This window comes from Neodiprion virginianus, chromosome 7 (genome assembly GCF_021901495.1).
Source record: "Neodiprion virginianus isolate iyNeoVirg1 chromosome 7, iyNeoVirg1.1, whole genome shotgun sequence".
In the NCBI taxonomy this organism is placed as follows: domain Eukaryota; kingdom Metazoa; phylum Arthropoda; class Insecta; order Hymenoptera; family Diprionidae; genus Neodiprion; species Neodiprion virginianus.
The window spans coordinates 25,103,049-25,119,967 of record NC_060883.1 but is presented as its reverse complement, the minus strand read 5'-3'; the positions used below and the strand labels follow the sequence as shown (position 1 = coordinate 25,119,967).

The window sequence follows — 16,919 nt, the reverse complement described above, 5'->3', positions numbered from 1 at the left end:
CTCGCTGACCATATTTTATCGTATTCATTCGAGTTGTTGCAAAATATTTTCAATGACGCCCAAGAATATACATATATTCCCATAGCTACAGAGACTTTGTTTAAAGAATTTTATGACAGTTACGTTATTTATCTGGAATTGAGAAACACTCGACGAGTACTGTATGGGATAATGTCAAAAACACAATACGTCAAAGCAATCGCAAATAATACAATTTGAGCAAATATCCATTTCTATGACTGGATGTTCACAATTATTTTAACGCAAATGTTTCACCAGCGTTACTCTCCATAATAACTATTCTGCAATCTTCAGAGATGTGAAAACTAAATACCCAGTCGGTACGGTACGCTATTTCAAATAAGAATGAAGTAAAACAACAGTCCATAGCCAAGCACTTATAGTAGATTCCTCCAAATGCTAATTATTGGGATACAAATCTCATAATCATGTCCGTAACAGGTTCGGTAATATGCACGTCCAAGTAAAAGTAATGTTGACTTTATTTACGATCGTGGGGCACGTTTACATATAGATTACATACATCTAAGCCGCTACTTAACGAAACTACGTAGTTTAAAATGTCATAAGTTTAGTTTCTTTATAGTAATGATGATATAATATATGTACAACGTTTACAATATACGTAATATTATGTAGATATGCGTTATGAAGTTGTGGTATGCTATGGTGGGTTAGCGATTGAATGTACCTTCTCGTTGTATCACGTCAATCGTAGCATAGAATACAGCCGCGTTGCGAATGCAGCTACGGTTTCTTAAATAATTAGCAAACACCATTCAAGTCTCTTGCCATACGACATTCATACGAAATAATCGAATGTCGGCTGTTGGCTCGTACGAATATCTAACGGCCGGTGCGTAAGGGCACCCAGTAGGGTTGAATCCTGCAAGGCGACTGGGGCAGGTATTATCCTGTCGATTGATCGGACGGGGATTTGAAATTGGAACTGTCCGTGAAATAAGTTGCACCCTCGCCGAGTGTAGCGTGCCTGTAATGTAATAGCACACTTCGATCATCCACGTCTCACGCTTCGTTAGTTTGTCATTTAGTGTAAGTGTTTCAGGTTTATTAAACGGTTCTCAAGTCACTTTTGACCTGACTCGCGCAACAACTATGTACATATACTCCATTGAAAAGCACACCGTTAGCATAAGAACAAAACCTTACAGTTTCTCGATTTCTTTACTTGTTTTCATTCCTTCCTTCTTCGATTTACCTTACCATGAACCTTTTCCGCCTCATATTGACAACTTTCAAAGACCGAGGATACGCCTCTTTTTCAAACATTATCAATATTAATTCTCTATCCATCGATTATTTCTCATCAACATAATTACATCTATCTTGTTGCAATTCAACGCTTTGTACCGTTCAATCCGAGTATTCCAAGATTTAAGATTTGTCAACAATTACTCATATGCAATGCATGTGAAGCGAGATAACGACTATGTTTTTTTATTAAATTTTTTTTTTTTTTGTTTTTTTTTGTATTTTTTCTTTGCATAATCACCCATTATTATTACACGCTGCTAGATAAAGAATTATGTGGCTCTTTAATGATTTTGATACAACCTCGGATACGTTTTTGTGAGAATACTAAAATAATGAATAATTATCTTAATTATGGTAGTGTAATAGTAACAATAGTCATAATAATAAGGTTAATGATGAGAACAAGAATAAAAATAATAACTATAATTATCATAATCAATATCTAAATTATTATTCATCTTATATAACAGTCTTTTTGGCTAATCTTCAAGCTATAAACAATAAAATATTTCTGTTCTTTTATGTAACAAACTGGAAAGGAAACCATTACTACTCTCCATTGCCTTCCAATCTTTAATCAACTTTCAACTGGCAATTTGAAATTTCCTAATACTAATCCAAGTTTTTTACCACTACTATGTATCATGTGTTGATAACTATCAATTAATAAGTATATTTATAATGTATGCATACATGTATACTATTAACTATGACTAAAGAAATGATTCATCCTTCGTTTCATAATTTATACTGCATAAATTTTCAAGCACATAATTGTCAACATCGTTTCTCGTATTACATAGTGGGTACCTATGTATAGTTATAAGAAACTTCTAGATTGACGTTACAGAATTATACATTATGTGTGTGGTATGCGCGCTATGAGTTGGAAGAGTAAAAGGCGACGATAACGAAAGTCATTGAGTAGAACGAGTGGTTAAGGGGAGATGTAAAAAAAAAAAAAAAAAAAAAAAATAAAACCATCTCCTGAACATTTACACGCGTGAATTAAGAATGGTACGTAAGTTTTCCAGTTGACGGGATACAGAGGCAGTGGAAAAAAAATTACGGGAGACTCATGATAGGGATTTAAATTTTACTGCATGTAAGATTAAAAGTGTTAAAAGACTGGAGTTGATTCAATTTGAATGCTGAACAAATTCGTTTACCTTTTACAGTTCCACATAAATTATACACACGATAATGTAATATTTGAGATTCGTTGTTCCAAGTTAGTTTCTATACCATTACGGATGTACAATAATGATCAGGTATACTCTATATACAAACGACCCAGCGACAAAGACCGCACCTCCATCATATTTTGTAGCTTGGAAGTCGGAGAAAAAAGTAGTAAAAAGGTGACAGATGAGAAATAAAAACACAATACGTTATTTAAAAGAGACAGAGAGAGAGAGAGAGAGAGAGAGAGAGAGAGAGAGAGAGAGATATGCATACAAATGTATGTGTATACAACCTATATTTTAATTTTCGGATGACTGAGAAGCTGCGATGCGGTAAAAATGATTTTTATCGAGTGCATGCTATTCAAAAGAAAAAGAATTCAAGACAATAAATAAGTTAGAGATTTTGGTTCAGCGATCCGCAGTGGTTAAAAAAAAAAATTATATATTTATGCACGTATATAGGTATATATATACATATTTTTGTTACCATACAATGCATATAATATAGGTGTATGTTATACCGTATGCATGTATATTTACCAAGCCTAATATAGTATATCGAAGCTTAAAAAGAAGATCCTAACCGTTACGTATAATACCATTCATTCTGCAATCGTGCCATCGCTGTTTATTCGCAAATACTTAAAAATAAAACTGGCACACCTATAATTTGTAGATCCAAGCTGGGCCAAAATCGTTGCCCAATACTTGCCGTTTCTTATTTACCGTATTCCTCCGAATACAGCGTATGCGCGTTCGTAAAATTGAATTTTTGTCTGGACTTTTCCTATGTGCGATACGTGCATATGGCGCGGGTGGTGGTCCTTATACATGTGGGGTCGAAAAAGAAATTCATGAAGGGGCGTAATTTCAAATTATTCGAAAATATGCTCATTCGCTATATTTCGTACAGAATCTTATTTCAAGGTTTGTTCGTAGGTAAAGGAAAGTTCATATTCTGAAATATTCTATGAGATTCATCTTCTTTTCAGTGAAAACTAAAAAAATCACAAATGGGGCATGCCATGAGCAGCGTTTCCTACGTTAATACGTTATGTATATTTTTTTTTTTTTTTGACGATGACAAGTGATCGGATTCAGTAAAAAAATCACCTGAATACTTGCATGCCATCGACTGTGATATTACATTGTGTTGCCAGGTGGGTTATTCCGTTAGAGTGCTGACTAAATGAACGCTAGTGTTTCGTTTTAATTTTTCTTTTCTTCAGATTATATCTGATTGACAAAACGATATTTTTTTTCACCGAAAACAAGGTAAATCTCATTGAATATTCGAGATTACGGTTTTTCTTGCCTACGAACAACTTTGAAGTAAAATTCAGTAAAAAATATAGCGAATGAGCATAGTTTTTGATAATTCGAAACTTTCCGCCTAAACAGGGAGACTAGGGGGATGTAATGAAAATCTGAAAAAATGAGGGAATTTTTTTTTCACCATTTGGTACCAATTAAACAGGCTCCGTCATGAATTTTTGATTTTGACCCCTTATAAGGACCAGTCTAGTGGATACGTATGCGGTGGCATTTACACAAACGTCCGCATTGCGGTCAGTCCACGATGCAGACATTCCTGTAGTGTTTATGACTCTGAAAGCTACTTGGTAAACTCTAAACTACGAAAATCTGCGTTACGTTTGTCCTTTTCTTTTCTGAAAATAACATCTCATGCTCCACCTGCCGCCAAATGTACGCGATCCAGCAAGATATATCCAGTACTCGATTCATTCGCGATAAAGAATAATGTCATTGCACGCACACACGCACGCGCGCTCACACAAACACACCCACCCACACACAGAGATGATGCACGCCATGCAACAGCTAAACACGACGCGTCTGATCCAAAATAGAGTTTTATTACACGCACTTGTGGTGGAACGAAGCCCGAAATCATCATGTACAAATCTCACATTACAACAAATAGGCAATCCACGATACGCTCGTGCTAATAGGAATGAGAAGAAAAAACAGAGCCGTTTAATTCTATCTGGCCAAGCACTTACAGCGGATCCCTCAGAATTTTAATTATATCGAGATGTAAATTAAAATCTCACAATCGTGTCCGCAACACTTTCCGTAATGCGCAGACATCCACACCTCACATGCGAGATTTATTTACGATCGTGGGGCACGTTCACATGCATAGACGATAGATACAAGTCTAATTGTAAGCCGTTACTTAACGAAGTTACGGAGTTTAAAATGTCGTAAGTTTCGTGTCTTTAGTCTTGTTTGTTGCGGTAGCTCCGGGCGTCGTGTTGTCGGTTTGGGCGAAAAGAACACCCTGATACATTACCCCGTTCAACTCCATGCTGACCACCAACGAATTTTCACCGCTGCGTCCGTCTGCTGTTTAAATGCGATTAGAAGATTAGTAAAATGGGAAATAAAAAGGGCGAAGCCGCTGCCTCGATCGGCCCGTACCTCCTCTATTGTCAATTTTAATATGTGCCCCTACGAGTCCCGCGGAAACCGCCTTGTCGGAAGCACAGGCATCTTCTTCGGTCATTAATCGCTTGGCCGGCGGTGCCCCTAACAGCATCCCTTCGACGTCGTGGTCTCTTTTCGCCGGTACCGGCGTGCCACTGGATTCCGGAGGACTGCTTCTTACCGCGGGTGAAGATATCGGCGAGGATCTGCGACAATGTGCGAAAATAACAAGATGTAATTTGTTGGAAATAGCGGGACATTGTACAGAATACCTGCGCATAGGTATAGGGCATCTAACATATAATAGATCGATATAATACATTATGCGATGTCTCGAGTCGGTTGCCGCCTCTTATAAAATCGATCTTTCTCCCGTACAGTCGCTAGTCTTTGACGGTACGAGGCTGCGGCGTCAATTTCGGGCTTACCTCAGGCCCAGGTCAAGAGCTTCCCTCTGCGGTTCGGGACTGGCGGCTGGCGGGACAGGGGAATGTCTAGCTGGCGGCGAGTGCGACTGCTGGTGACTAACCCCCGGATAGACGGAGTTGTTGTTGTAAATGTTCCACAAGGTCATTCGAGACAACTCCAGGGCGTTCAGAGCAGCCTCACGGGTCGACGGGGATGGGGGTGGCGAGGCGCTTCCTTGTCTGTGAATCATCGGAGGCGGTGTTCCGGTACCGGGGTTGTGCAGCTCCTTCTGCAAGAGTTTTACGTACTCGACCATGCGAGCCTCGAAATCCGACGTTCCCGGCATTGGTCCTGGAACCGGAAACAAAACTTTCACCCGGCGTTTGCGTTTGGCGCAAGGTGTCGCTCTTTACCCACATTATTACAAGAACGGACAGCGAGTTTGTACGCTTTTTGAAATCTGACATTCCCCGACTTTTACAGCTACCTGTATTCCAGCCTGAAAATAGGATTTTTCCAATAATCTTTCAAGAAACATGACGCTGATTAATGACAATTTTATTTGCACACTAATACTAACACCTTTGATTAATATTACCTAGTAACTGTCTTACTGTCTGACTATCAATTTACAAAAAATAACCTGAGATTTTCCGTAAGAAAAAAACTAAAGGGGGTTCGATGTTAACTGTTATTGAATCTTGGTGATCGGTCAATTATGTAAACGTATTTTTAGTTAACGTTTCGGCCCGGATACGGGCCCTCCTCGGAACGATCTATTTATTTAACTGTCAAGAACAACAACTTGTACTCACTTACCAATAATTTATAATAGCCCTAAGAGTATTACATCTATAACATTTAATGTCTGATTGTACTTCTGTTATAAAAAAATGTTTGTTGTTCTTGACAGTTAAATAAATAAATCGTTCCGAGGAGGGCCCATATCCGGGCCGAAACGTTGACTAAAAATACGTTTACATAATTGACCGATCACCAAGATTCAATAACAGATTATATACGAGGTCGAGAATTCCTACTCATCATATTAAAATTTGGGTTCGATGTTAAGTAATACACGTTACAGAATGCACGAAGTGGCACAACGAGACAAAATTTTCGAGTGCGATCATTTTTTTCTTCAAGATCGATGGTACTTTGTATAAGAACAAGTTTATCTCTTCGACAGATTCAAAATTCCAGTCTTATTTTCGAAATTCCCTGAATTCTGCCGCTTTTCCAGGTTTTCCCTGTGCGTACGAACTCTGATCGAAAACGTAAACGAATCGCGTAGGTTAAGAGTGTATTCTGGTATGGAAACTCGGAGAAATCGACTCATTTTTCTACCGCCTATTATTATAGCTACATGTTTTACGAATATTTTGACTCGAACCCGACGCAAAATTTCCAAAAATTAAAAAAGTTATGAGCACTTGAGTGAAACGATGTACGACCGTTCGGTGTCCGCCGCAATACATTTATCGGGTTTAAAGCTAGAAAAATCGTTCTGTAAGGATTCTGCTAATACGGGAAAAGGCTTCCGATATGCCCAGGAATCGCCGATCAACGAAAAGAAAAATTCACATTTCAGCTGATACAGAAATAAGCCTAAAAACCGAGGTCGAAGCATTAAACTTCAAATGCGTTTATCACAAAACTACATTTTTCAACCTGGCCGATGCAAAATCTCGAGTTCTATCGAACCGATTGACTTCGAATTTGATACGAATCTTCGGTATGCATCCCTCTATAACCCCTACCGCGGGCATGGCGAAATGATTATTACAAGTGTTTGAAAAAAAATTAAAACGTCGCAAACAAATAGGAAACAAAATTCATTTGAGCTTCGGAAAGTCGCCGTTTTCGTAATTATTTTCTCTCTCCTCGGTGTGTGCTGTAGCGACATTCTTACTAATCAAGAAAGCTCGTTGTTTTTCTGTTTCGGATGAACGGAAGCACTGGAGCCTGGATGGCTATGACTATGGACATATATACTATCGGACTAAAACGGTATAATGGGTGAGATTACGAAAAACCATCGGATCAGGCAGGTTTCATACATTGGGAAACCGTACGTATTCCAGCTTTTATCTCTGGAACTTCTTCATCTCACGGTGGATGGTACATAATCGCTCGCCACCTACCCGTGCAAATAACTAAAAGTTGAAAATGACTTTCATTAGATCGAGCCGTCACTTTTGAGCGCTCATCGTTAGCTATATTGCGGCAAGGTCTGCGAGCGTCCTGAATCATTCGCTTATGCGGTATAATCAAGCGGCAGTTTGCCCGTCTCCTGTTTTTCCGTACTCCCACAGCTTGCCGACGCGGCGACGGTCCTTCCCGGCGAGCGTAAGGAAGGCTTTTGTGCCGTAGGTATGTACATACCGTTCAATACTAAATTAACATCGTTCCGTTGATTGGCACCGCTCCATTTTTCTCGCTCTATCCCGACGCGTATAGAGAGTGCCTCGAACTTGGGTGGATGGGAAATTGTTTATTTGACTGGTTGCCCCGGGCTCGGCCCGTCAACGACAAATGAGCGGGGTGCACGGGAAGGAAATGCACGGAAATCTTTCACGAAATAGTTCGGTGTGTAGGTGTACAGTACCGCGAGGGAGATGAATCCTTTCCGTCTGTCCCATTCACTATGCTTACAGGGCACCGTGCGTCACTACGCGTAAGCTGCGAGTAGGTACCCTGCATACGCGATATTGCGCTGTGAGTACCCGACATCGGTATGTGGAAACAGTCGGACAGGCACGTGGTTTGGGGCATGAGAGACCCGTATAGGAGTTGCACGGGTGCTCGTGAATTACGGAGGTGTTCAGTCCGGGGGCACGAGGTGATGCTAAACGGATACACCCACGAGGCGGCTGGATAACGGTTACGTAGCTGACGGGGTGATCAATCGCGGCTAGTACTAATTAAAACGACATCATCCAGGTATTAATTACTGCGTCACATGATAGGTAGGTACACCGATTTTATATATGTATTATAATAGGACGCGGACTCGCCGTGTAGGAGCATCAAAGCAGTCGCGCAAACAAATGACTAACGGGCTGGTGACGGGCGAGGACCTAGTTTTAGAACACAATCCGTATTATAATAATATCTCAGACTCCACGAAAGCGGGGTTTATTTTAAATCGGTAGTTAAGGCTGCGAGGTTCGGGCCTCCCCGGAGATGATGATGATGCGAGCGGAGGAGGCGTAATTGATTGTAAGATCCCCCGGGAGACAGGCGCTAATGGATGACTCCCGCTAACGAGCATTCCAGCTGGCCCCGGCTACCAAACTCCGAATCACCCTGTTCACTCGCGGTTCACCGGGGTCGTTCCGCGCCCCCTCGTCCGCCCCTCAACCTACCTGACGCGACATCCATCCCCAAACGGGTGTAGCCCCAGCCGTTCGGTAATTCAATTCAATTCAATTCAATTCAATTCAATTCAATTCAATTCAATTCAATTCAATTCAACTCAATCGCAACCTACAGGTCCGACACCGCGGATTCGTCCTGCAGCGGAATTGGTGTTTCTACGCGTACCGTCTTACGGTAACCAAGTTGGATCGGTATTGTACACCGCTTCGAACCATCGCGGCATCCGCGCGGCGTGTAGAGGCTCTGCGATACGTATACCGGTCCGTACCGCAATGAAAATCCGAATCAGCGCCCCGGGCACTGATTCTGTTTCAGAACCAACCACCGCACGAGTACGCGCCGTATTACCTAATATACCTACGTCGGTCTTCTTACCCGCCGTAGACATTGATCGGGTACGCTGTTAAGAATATTCGTAAGCTTGCCACACATCCGGTATACAAACGTCCGGCAAAAAGTAAAAATTTGTTGTTTGAAAGCGAGCAACTCGGCATTCTCATTTAATTTGCGATCAATTTTCTTAACTTTGCTGCTTCTTGCTTAGAAATATGCAAAAGCGAATATTGAATTTATCACATTGTTGTGGTAAATTTGTTATATTTTTAAATTTACTATACTTTTACTGTGCGGCATTTGGAATTTACCAAACATGCGGCCGAAGCTACGTGACCCGTGTACAAAGAAATTCGATAAGAGTCTGTTAAAATTGAAAATATATTGTGGCAAAAAGAAACAATGTACATCTCCATTAATTTTACTCTACATTTTCGAATGCCCCATAACTATGGATTCAAAAGTCACTCGTGTGGACTTTAAATTCCGCCGTAGTCTGATGTCGAATTTCCTGGAACCGAATTCTGAAATGTTCCAACGTACTGTATTTGAAGAGTTTCTCAACAATCTTTGGGAATTACGGAATTTTCTTCTGTATCTACTCAACTTGCGCAAGTATAAATTTCATACGAAATCCCTGACACGGTATCAGGTTCGAGCAACGCGTAAAAAATTACCATGTAAATCTTGGAATTAGTAATCAGATTTTAAACTTGTTACAATTACACCGTTAATTTACTGTCACGTTCTGAAAATTAAGTGAATTTGGCTAGTAGTAGCTGTGCTCGTCAATTCATTCGAAATTGTATCACGAGTAGAAATTTTTAAGATATCTTATTCACAAGCTGTCATCGACCGAATTATTTGTCACGTCCGTGTCGCGACCGGTCCATTGTATTACGAATGAAACGAAGTCATGATTTTCCATACGGTATTTCGGCGTAGTTATAGGTAAGGGCGTATGATCGTACTAATCCGAACATTGCAAGCGAACAAGGTTCGAACCCGGGCAAGAAAAAATAATGCTGCGATGCCTTCTAATCGATACGAAATGCGTTTTCATCGAGTAGAGTTGCCGATAAGTTATTAAAATGATGTCTGTGCTCGAGAAAAGTCAATGATATCAATTATCAAATCGTGTTTTTTTTTTTTATGGATTTTTTTACTTCACAGTTTTAGTACGCAGTTCCCATAGAGTTATTAAACTCGTACAGTAAATTTAACAAAGTGTAATTCAAAATTCCTGTATCGAATTTGCAGCTTATCGATAAATCGCATAACGATATCCAAGTTTACGATATTTGTCGCACTGATGTTTAGCAATTTTACCAAATACTCCTACTAATTACCAACCACCCAATTACTAATAGTAAAATCGCTTATCACATGCACGGTAAATTCCCAATACCGAACGCGAATAATGCTTCCCATACATTTTTAGTAAATTTACAAAAGAAATTTAGAACAGCGTACTCACTTTGCAAAATCCACTTACCGGCGTTGAGGGGTTGACCAAGCGGCCCTTGCGGATGTTGCGGATGATGGGGATGATGGGTCATCGCCGCGTGGGCGCCAGTTCCGTTCACCAGAGACTGGGGCACGTGGTGCTGACCACCGGCCGCCACGGCCGTAACCAGGGACAATGGTGACATTTGGGCGTGCAGGGACAACGAGTTAGGGGTATGCGTACTCGCCCGCACCATCGATTCCCCGGGTCCGCCGGCACCCGCGTACGCCCCGTAGCTGCTCCTCCGGCCTTCTCTCCGGTTACCGTCGATCGCCGCCTGGAGCTCAGTTGGGGTTGACAGTCGCCTCTTTTCGCACTCGTACGGGTATAGATACTTCATGTACCTGAAACGTCGGCCGACCTGTCGTTAGGCTTGATTCGTGTTTAATTGCGCCCGATGCGAGGAGAAACCTACTCGGCGTTAGGCACTTCTTGCAAAAGGTGTTTAATACACGATACACGCAGGTATTGGACAACGGGTGATTTACGCGTCGACGCGACAGAGGAATCATTTTCCGCGGAAATTTTTCGACGTGCGCCTCGTTCCGCTGGACCTTAAATCGAAGGAAAGGGCTTCTACGCCGGGAAGCCGGACGTTTCGAATTCACTTTAACGAGCTTGCGTGAAAGCGCGGTACGAAATCAGAGAACAAGAACCGCGTGTCGTTGGGCATCGCAAGCTGCAATCCGAAATCTGCTGTTTCGGAACTGTACGGAAATTCAACTTTTCGAAAACTCAGCTCCGATCAAACTGCGATTCCAAGCGTATGCGTAAGGGAGATCGGGGCAAAGTGAAGCATTCAGAAAAAGAACATTTCTTTTCGATTATCCAAATGAAATTTTTCCATTCCCGTTCACTCGCAAGCATCGAACATACCTATTTCACATTTCGAATCATCTTGTGGAAAAACATTTCGTGCAGGGGAGAAGCAGGGGTACCTACCGGCAAGAATTATTCATTCAACTTTATCTTCATTAATGATTGTTGCGCTCGAAGGTGCAAGTAGTGAAGACCGGGGTGAAGTGGGACACTTGAGGAGAGAGCGTAAAATGATATTTTCCTGTTCACTTGTGCTAAATCGAGGAAAAAATTTCACTTTTCACACGAATTTCGGACCTGCTAAATTTTCCTCCGATCTCTCCTGCTTGACAAACGAATTTCAAAGATACGGTTCTTAAAGGTGTAATCAAATTTTATACAAACCGGTAGAGGATTTGCTGTAGCTCGAATGACGATGCATTATGCAGGGCCGTTCAGCGTGTGCCGTACTTTCGCAACTTACCGTCGAAAATTGATTGAAATAATTATCCACCTCCGACAAATATCTATCCATGTATACCTAACGGTGGTATGTGAGACGCCCTCGACGCTACGCATCCACGACAAAAAAACAAATATATACACACACACGCTATTAAACATATAGCTGATATACGTGTAAAAGGTATGTTACATATAGGTGTATATATATGTATATAACGCTGTTTCTTATTTATTTCATCCAGGTACGGTCGGTCGGTCGGTCGGTCGGTCGGTCGGTCGATCGATCGTCGTGCCCGAAGTGCTGCGTGCCTATGCAGTCGCAACATAAACGTGGCCTGTAATTCGCGAAGCATCGTTTCGTTTTTACGATTGTCTGGCAGACTGACGGCGCGCGAGCGAGCGCGAGCGTATCCGTTGACTCGTCGGTTCGCGGAGTGCAGCCGCGCGTTTGTGTGCGTCGAAAAGACATAAATCTCTCTTTCCGGGCGATAATCAAATTCACGCTGGCTCTTTCGTCCGCGCATACAGCTAGCTGCCCCGCTTGTGCCGATATGCCGCGGACTGCTCGCCGTGTCGTATCCACAATACCTCTGGGTAAACATCGGCCAAAGTCTACACCGCTGGGCGTATAAAGCGAGCCACCTTTTCGTTAAAAAGACATTTTCTACCGAGTCACTGTGCACCGGGAAATCTCTCGCCGGATATTGCAGAAACGGCGAGCGACGGCGAGAAGAGACGAGAAATCTCAGTGGGCAGTCCCTCATTTTCTAACCGAACATTTTTGCACCGATACGAGCACGTAGGTAAGGCCGTTTCAGACTCGTCTACCTTGTTGGAACGAACTTCTTATTCTTTCTTCGGCGCAATCGCCCACGACGTCATTTTCGGCGTGTGCGGTGCGTAGATGCGGTATGGTAACACGTAGGAGATATGCAGGAGGCTCGAAATAGCGAAAGAAAGAGAAAACGAACGGGACCGGAGCCCTTTGCAGCCTTTGAAATTCATCTCGACCGCAGCAATTGTACTAGAATGAGTTTAGATGACCGATTTGCGCACGCACGCATATTAACCTCGGCAACGGTCCGCGTTGACCGTGTAAAGACGGCAAGAAATATAGCCACATTCCAGGCTAGAAAGTGTCAAAGTCTCGTCTGTCTGCGCGTCGACTGTTAAATTAAATCGACTGTCTCATCGGATGATCGTTAATCATTATATTAACGTCCGTAGCCTGTCAGATTTGGTAACCTGAATGCGATGCCGGGTCGGCGAACGATACTCTTGCTAAATTTACCATTGTCAAAACGTAAAAGTAGGTATTCCTGTGAGCTCGGACGCAGATGATGTCGCGGAGCTGGCAGAGGAGGGGAAGTGTGGGGGAAGGAGAAAAAAAGAAGACGGGGGATGCGAGGACAGAGGGATGGATAGGAGGGTAAAACGGAAAAGAACCATGGTACATGACGAACGGAAATTGTTGTTGTCGCGTGCCGCGATTTCGATAACTGCACGTCAAACGACTTACTTGATGTCCCGTGGGCCAGTTTATGGGTATAATGTTCGAAGTGATCAACGAATATCCACTGCACTTGACACCGTACGTATATTCGTAAACATGTATACACACGCGCGCGTCGATCCTAAGGCGTATATTCTGTATGCATGCAGGTAGACATACTATACATACTATGTATTATATAATCGACGCTGCGAACGAATTAACGAAGGAGCAGTGGGTAGGTACGGGACAAGTTGATGCGGTCAATCGACGTGACCCCTCGGGGCAGGAAAGTGCGTTCGGTCGTAGTTGCGAGGAGCCGGTGGTGAACAGAGGCGAAGACGTTGTATAGATTAAACAAGATGGTTTTTGAGTGTTGCCAGAAGGGCCAACATTAATATTATGTGCTCCCAATGCTTTTGTGTGGGACCGCCGCGTATATTTTTGTTTCCGGAGGCCTATAAGGCGGATGATACAAGCCGCCATCTTAAAAACACAAATACCGCCACGAAACCTGCGGTAATGATGATAACACTATCCAAACATCGGCTGGCCAAAAAATATAAATTCGCCGCGCTTTGAAGTTTCAAAGGTTCGAGTCTCGGCTCATAACACAATGCTCGAGGACGCGCGCGCTTCTTCTATCCTCCTCCCCCTCTTCTTTCTTTTTTTAAACGCTTATACACCCATCCTCCGCGCACATCCCTGCATCGTCTCTGCGGTATCGTTCTCCGATCGACAACGACAGCTAGTTTTAAATACAAACAATCCCCGCACGATGAACGTCCCTGCTCCCTGCCACGCGTATACATATATTTGTCCATATGTATATAATATGCTGCGATATCTCTATTCCGCGGGCCGATATAAATTTCACGTCTCGATATACAATGCGTATAATATACCGTACGCACATCAAATTATCCGCATTCAAGTCCCGGATGTATAGTTATACGCGTGTCAAGTATTACACGTGCACGTATTGCCTGCCGCGAACACGAGTATAAACTTGTCGTGCATGAGCGAGGTAGTGGAGTGGTACTTACTGTGTGCGCAAGGTGAAGGCTGCCGACGTGATGCTGGACGGAAGATGAAGTCCTTTGATGATTTCCTGCCATAATTTTTTATTGATAACGTCGACCAGGCCACCCCTGGCTATAACCAGGTTGTACAATTCGTAGAGATCGAGAACGGACTTGGCCATGATGGGTAACCGATTGATCGGTGTTCCTGAAACAGGGAGAAAAAAGTCCGCTCTTGTAGAATATGTCGTATGCACCAAGTTATACGGGATCCGCAGCGAGCTACTCGAAACAGAGTTCCGTGCGCCGTTATAGTACGCGACGACGACAGCGTACGCCAAGACCCTAAGGAAAATAGGATCATGAGCTCCGCCGGGTTTGGGGGAAACGATGGAGTTTATAGGTTCGCGCCGCGCGGCGTGTCGCGCGTAGGGCTTGGTGATAAGGTCCGTCGTTAAGTGGTATAGAGAGAGCGGAGATCGCGGAGGCGCGCGGCTCCGCGGCGGACCGCCATTGAGAGAGCGCATGGACGAAGGACGCCGGTCGCCATCTTGCAAGTGCGGAGGAGCCGTGGTAGGGGAACCGGCAATTTGGGGCTATCGAGACGGAAAACCCCATCCGCAGGGTCTAGATTATTGGCCCTGCAATTATTATTGATATACGCGCCTCGCGAGGTTGAGGGCCATTCGAAGCGGGCTCGTCTATACACCGGCTATAATACGGGGAGCTACGGATCTTCCCGCTCCTGCGTGCAGCTCGAGTCGTTCGCCGCAGCTGCAATGCGTTCGTTCGACGCGTCCGTACGTGGATAATTCGTATATACATACTTACTTGTCGCACGGGCCCAATGTACATAGGGGTACGCACGCCGATACGTTATACCTGCCGTGTAATAACACACGCATGTGTAGTAAACGCCGAGTACCTACGCATACCGCACGGGTATACCCTGCTAAACCGTACGCTCGCCGATAGGTCAAGTTACAAACTCGAAGAGGACTCGCCTGTAACATCCGCGGCAATCGCATGCAGGTTACACAGCGTACCTATGTGCATATCCAGTCGCAACATGGCGTTCTCGTAGCTCGCCCAGGTTCTTATCTATATGCATACCTAATATACTCTACAGGTACCTACGGGCGGGTCTAAGCGTGTACATCATAACGATGTACATTGATGAATATAATTCTGGATGAGGAGAAGGGGGACAATAATGTCGCGGAGATAATTTTCAATTGGTCGCAACGTTAATATTATACTTGGCATTATACCTATTCAAATTAACTGCCGATACAGCGGCACTCGCAAGGCACGTACCCGATCCGTACGAATAATGTGTATAATATGAAGAGAGAAGTCTCGGGAATGGCGTAGGAGGGGCTAATCCCGAGGACAAAAGTTTTACGAACTATCAATTTGCTTGCTTGCAAAAATGACAAATGAAACGAAATACAACGTTCGGAGATTGCCCGCGGTATGCCTGTATACGTGGGTATAATAATATTATCATGTAGACGTGGAGGTATGGGTACCAAATGAATATAGGTATATTACATCTGACTGTGTGACCAAGTGCATACGTACATACCTACCTACCGTGTATGTACACCGCGACGCAACGTTTATCGACGGGTGCTGTACAACGCGAGCTCATTGTTTGCTGCGGCGAGTGCAAATGGTGGCGTTGGTGGGGCGAGATGGGATGGGGAGAAACGGAGAAGAAAAGTAGAGGAGTGAAGAGGACAGGAGATGGCGAGACAGAGAGAGAGAGAGAGAGAGAGAGAGAGAGAGAGAGAGAGAGAGAGAGAGAGAGAGAGAGAGAGAGAGAGAGAGAGAGAGAGAGAGAGAATATTTCAGGATGCGATTACGACTTTTCTTGGTAGGGCGTCCAATCAGCAGTTATTTTTATAATGGCCGCCGTACCAGCCAACGGTGGCCATTGCGTGCATCTTCGAACTCGCCAAAGTATGTCCTTTGCTCATAGAGTAATGCACGGCAGCGTGTGCCCCATACCTTAACGCGGTTCGCTCCTCTGGCAAACGTTGTACCGGATCGTACCTGCAACGTTGCAGCCTGCGTGGGTCTCTTTCGGCAAGTGCCCAGTGAACGCTGGGTACTGCAGGGGATGAACCACTCAATCGTATTTTACCGTCTGTCGACGATTAAACTTCTTTCGAGACACTATTTTTCGTTGCCAATATACACATCGGGGATAGGATAACGTGCTTTCGTTTATTTCAAGGAATACGTTCGGAAAACGAGACATCCCTGCTTCATCGATATTGTTTTGTAAGAACTCTCATGTCAAGAACTACGATGCCAGTAATTGAAGTCAACAGACCTATAAACGCGGATGATGTTTCTTATGACCAATATCCATGACGGTCCAATGACGCGCCAGCGTTGAAACGGCATTTGTTCCTCTGCATCATTGCACCCCTGCGCTCGAATATTTTTTAGCTGCCTCGACTGAAATAGTCAAGATTCTTTTGTAACCGGACGATTCGGAGGTTCATCGGGAGTGTCGAATCTTTGGACTCCATTTTTTCTTGTGTTTTTTGTTTCGCAAGTCTCGTACA

The 16,919-nt window shown here is 43.5% G+C and overlaps 1 protein-coding gene across 2 annotated transcripts in view; it reads right to left on the bottom strand.

Annotated features, from left to right (window-relative positions):
* Positions 1-485: 485 nt before the first annotated feature.
* LOC124308333 (protein dead ringer-like) overlaps positions 486-16,919 on the bottom strand; it is a 93,102-nt gene continuing 76,668 nt past the window's right edge. Inside the window, exons 6-10 of one of the 2 annotated variants that reach the window (XM_046770927.1) lie at positions 14,365-14,548; positions 10,534-10,907; positions 5,363-5,693; positions 4,928-5,140; positions 486-4,855 (exon numbers count right to left, since the gene is read on the bottom strand). In XM_046770927.1, the coding sequence (XP_046626883.1) occupies positions 4,702-4,855; positions 4,928-5,140; positions 5,363-5,693; positions 10,534-10,907; positions 14,365-14,548 (1,256 nt within the window). In that variant the 3' untranslated portion in view covers positions 486-4,701. The remainder of the gene's footprint in view (positions 4,856-4,927; positions 5,141-5,362; positions 5,694-10,533; positions 10,908-14,364; positions 14,549-16,919) is intronic. The other variant, XM_046770928.1, reaches the window with a different exon arrangement.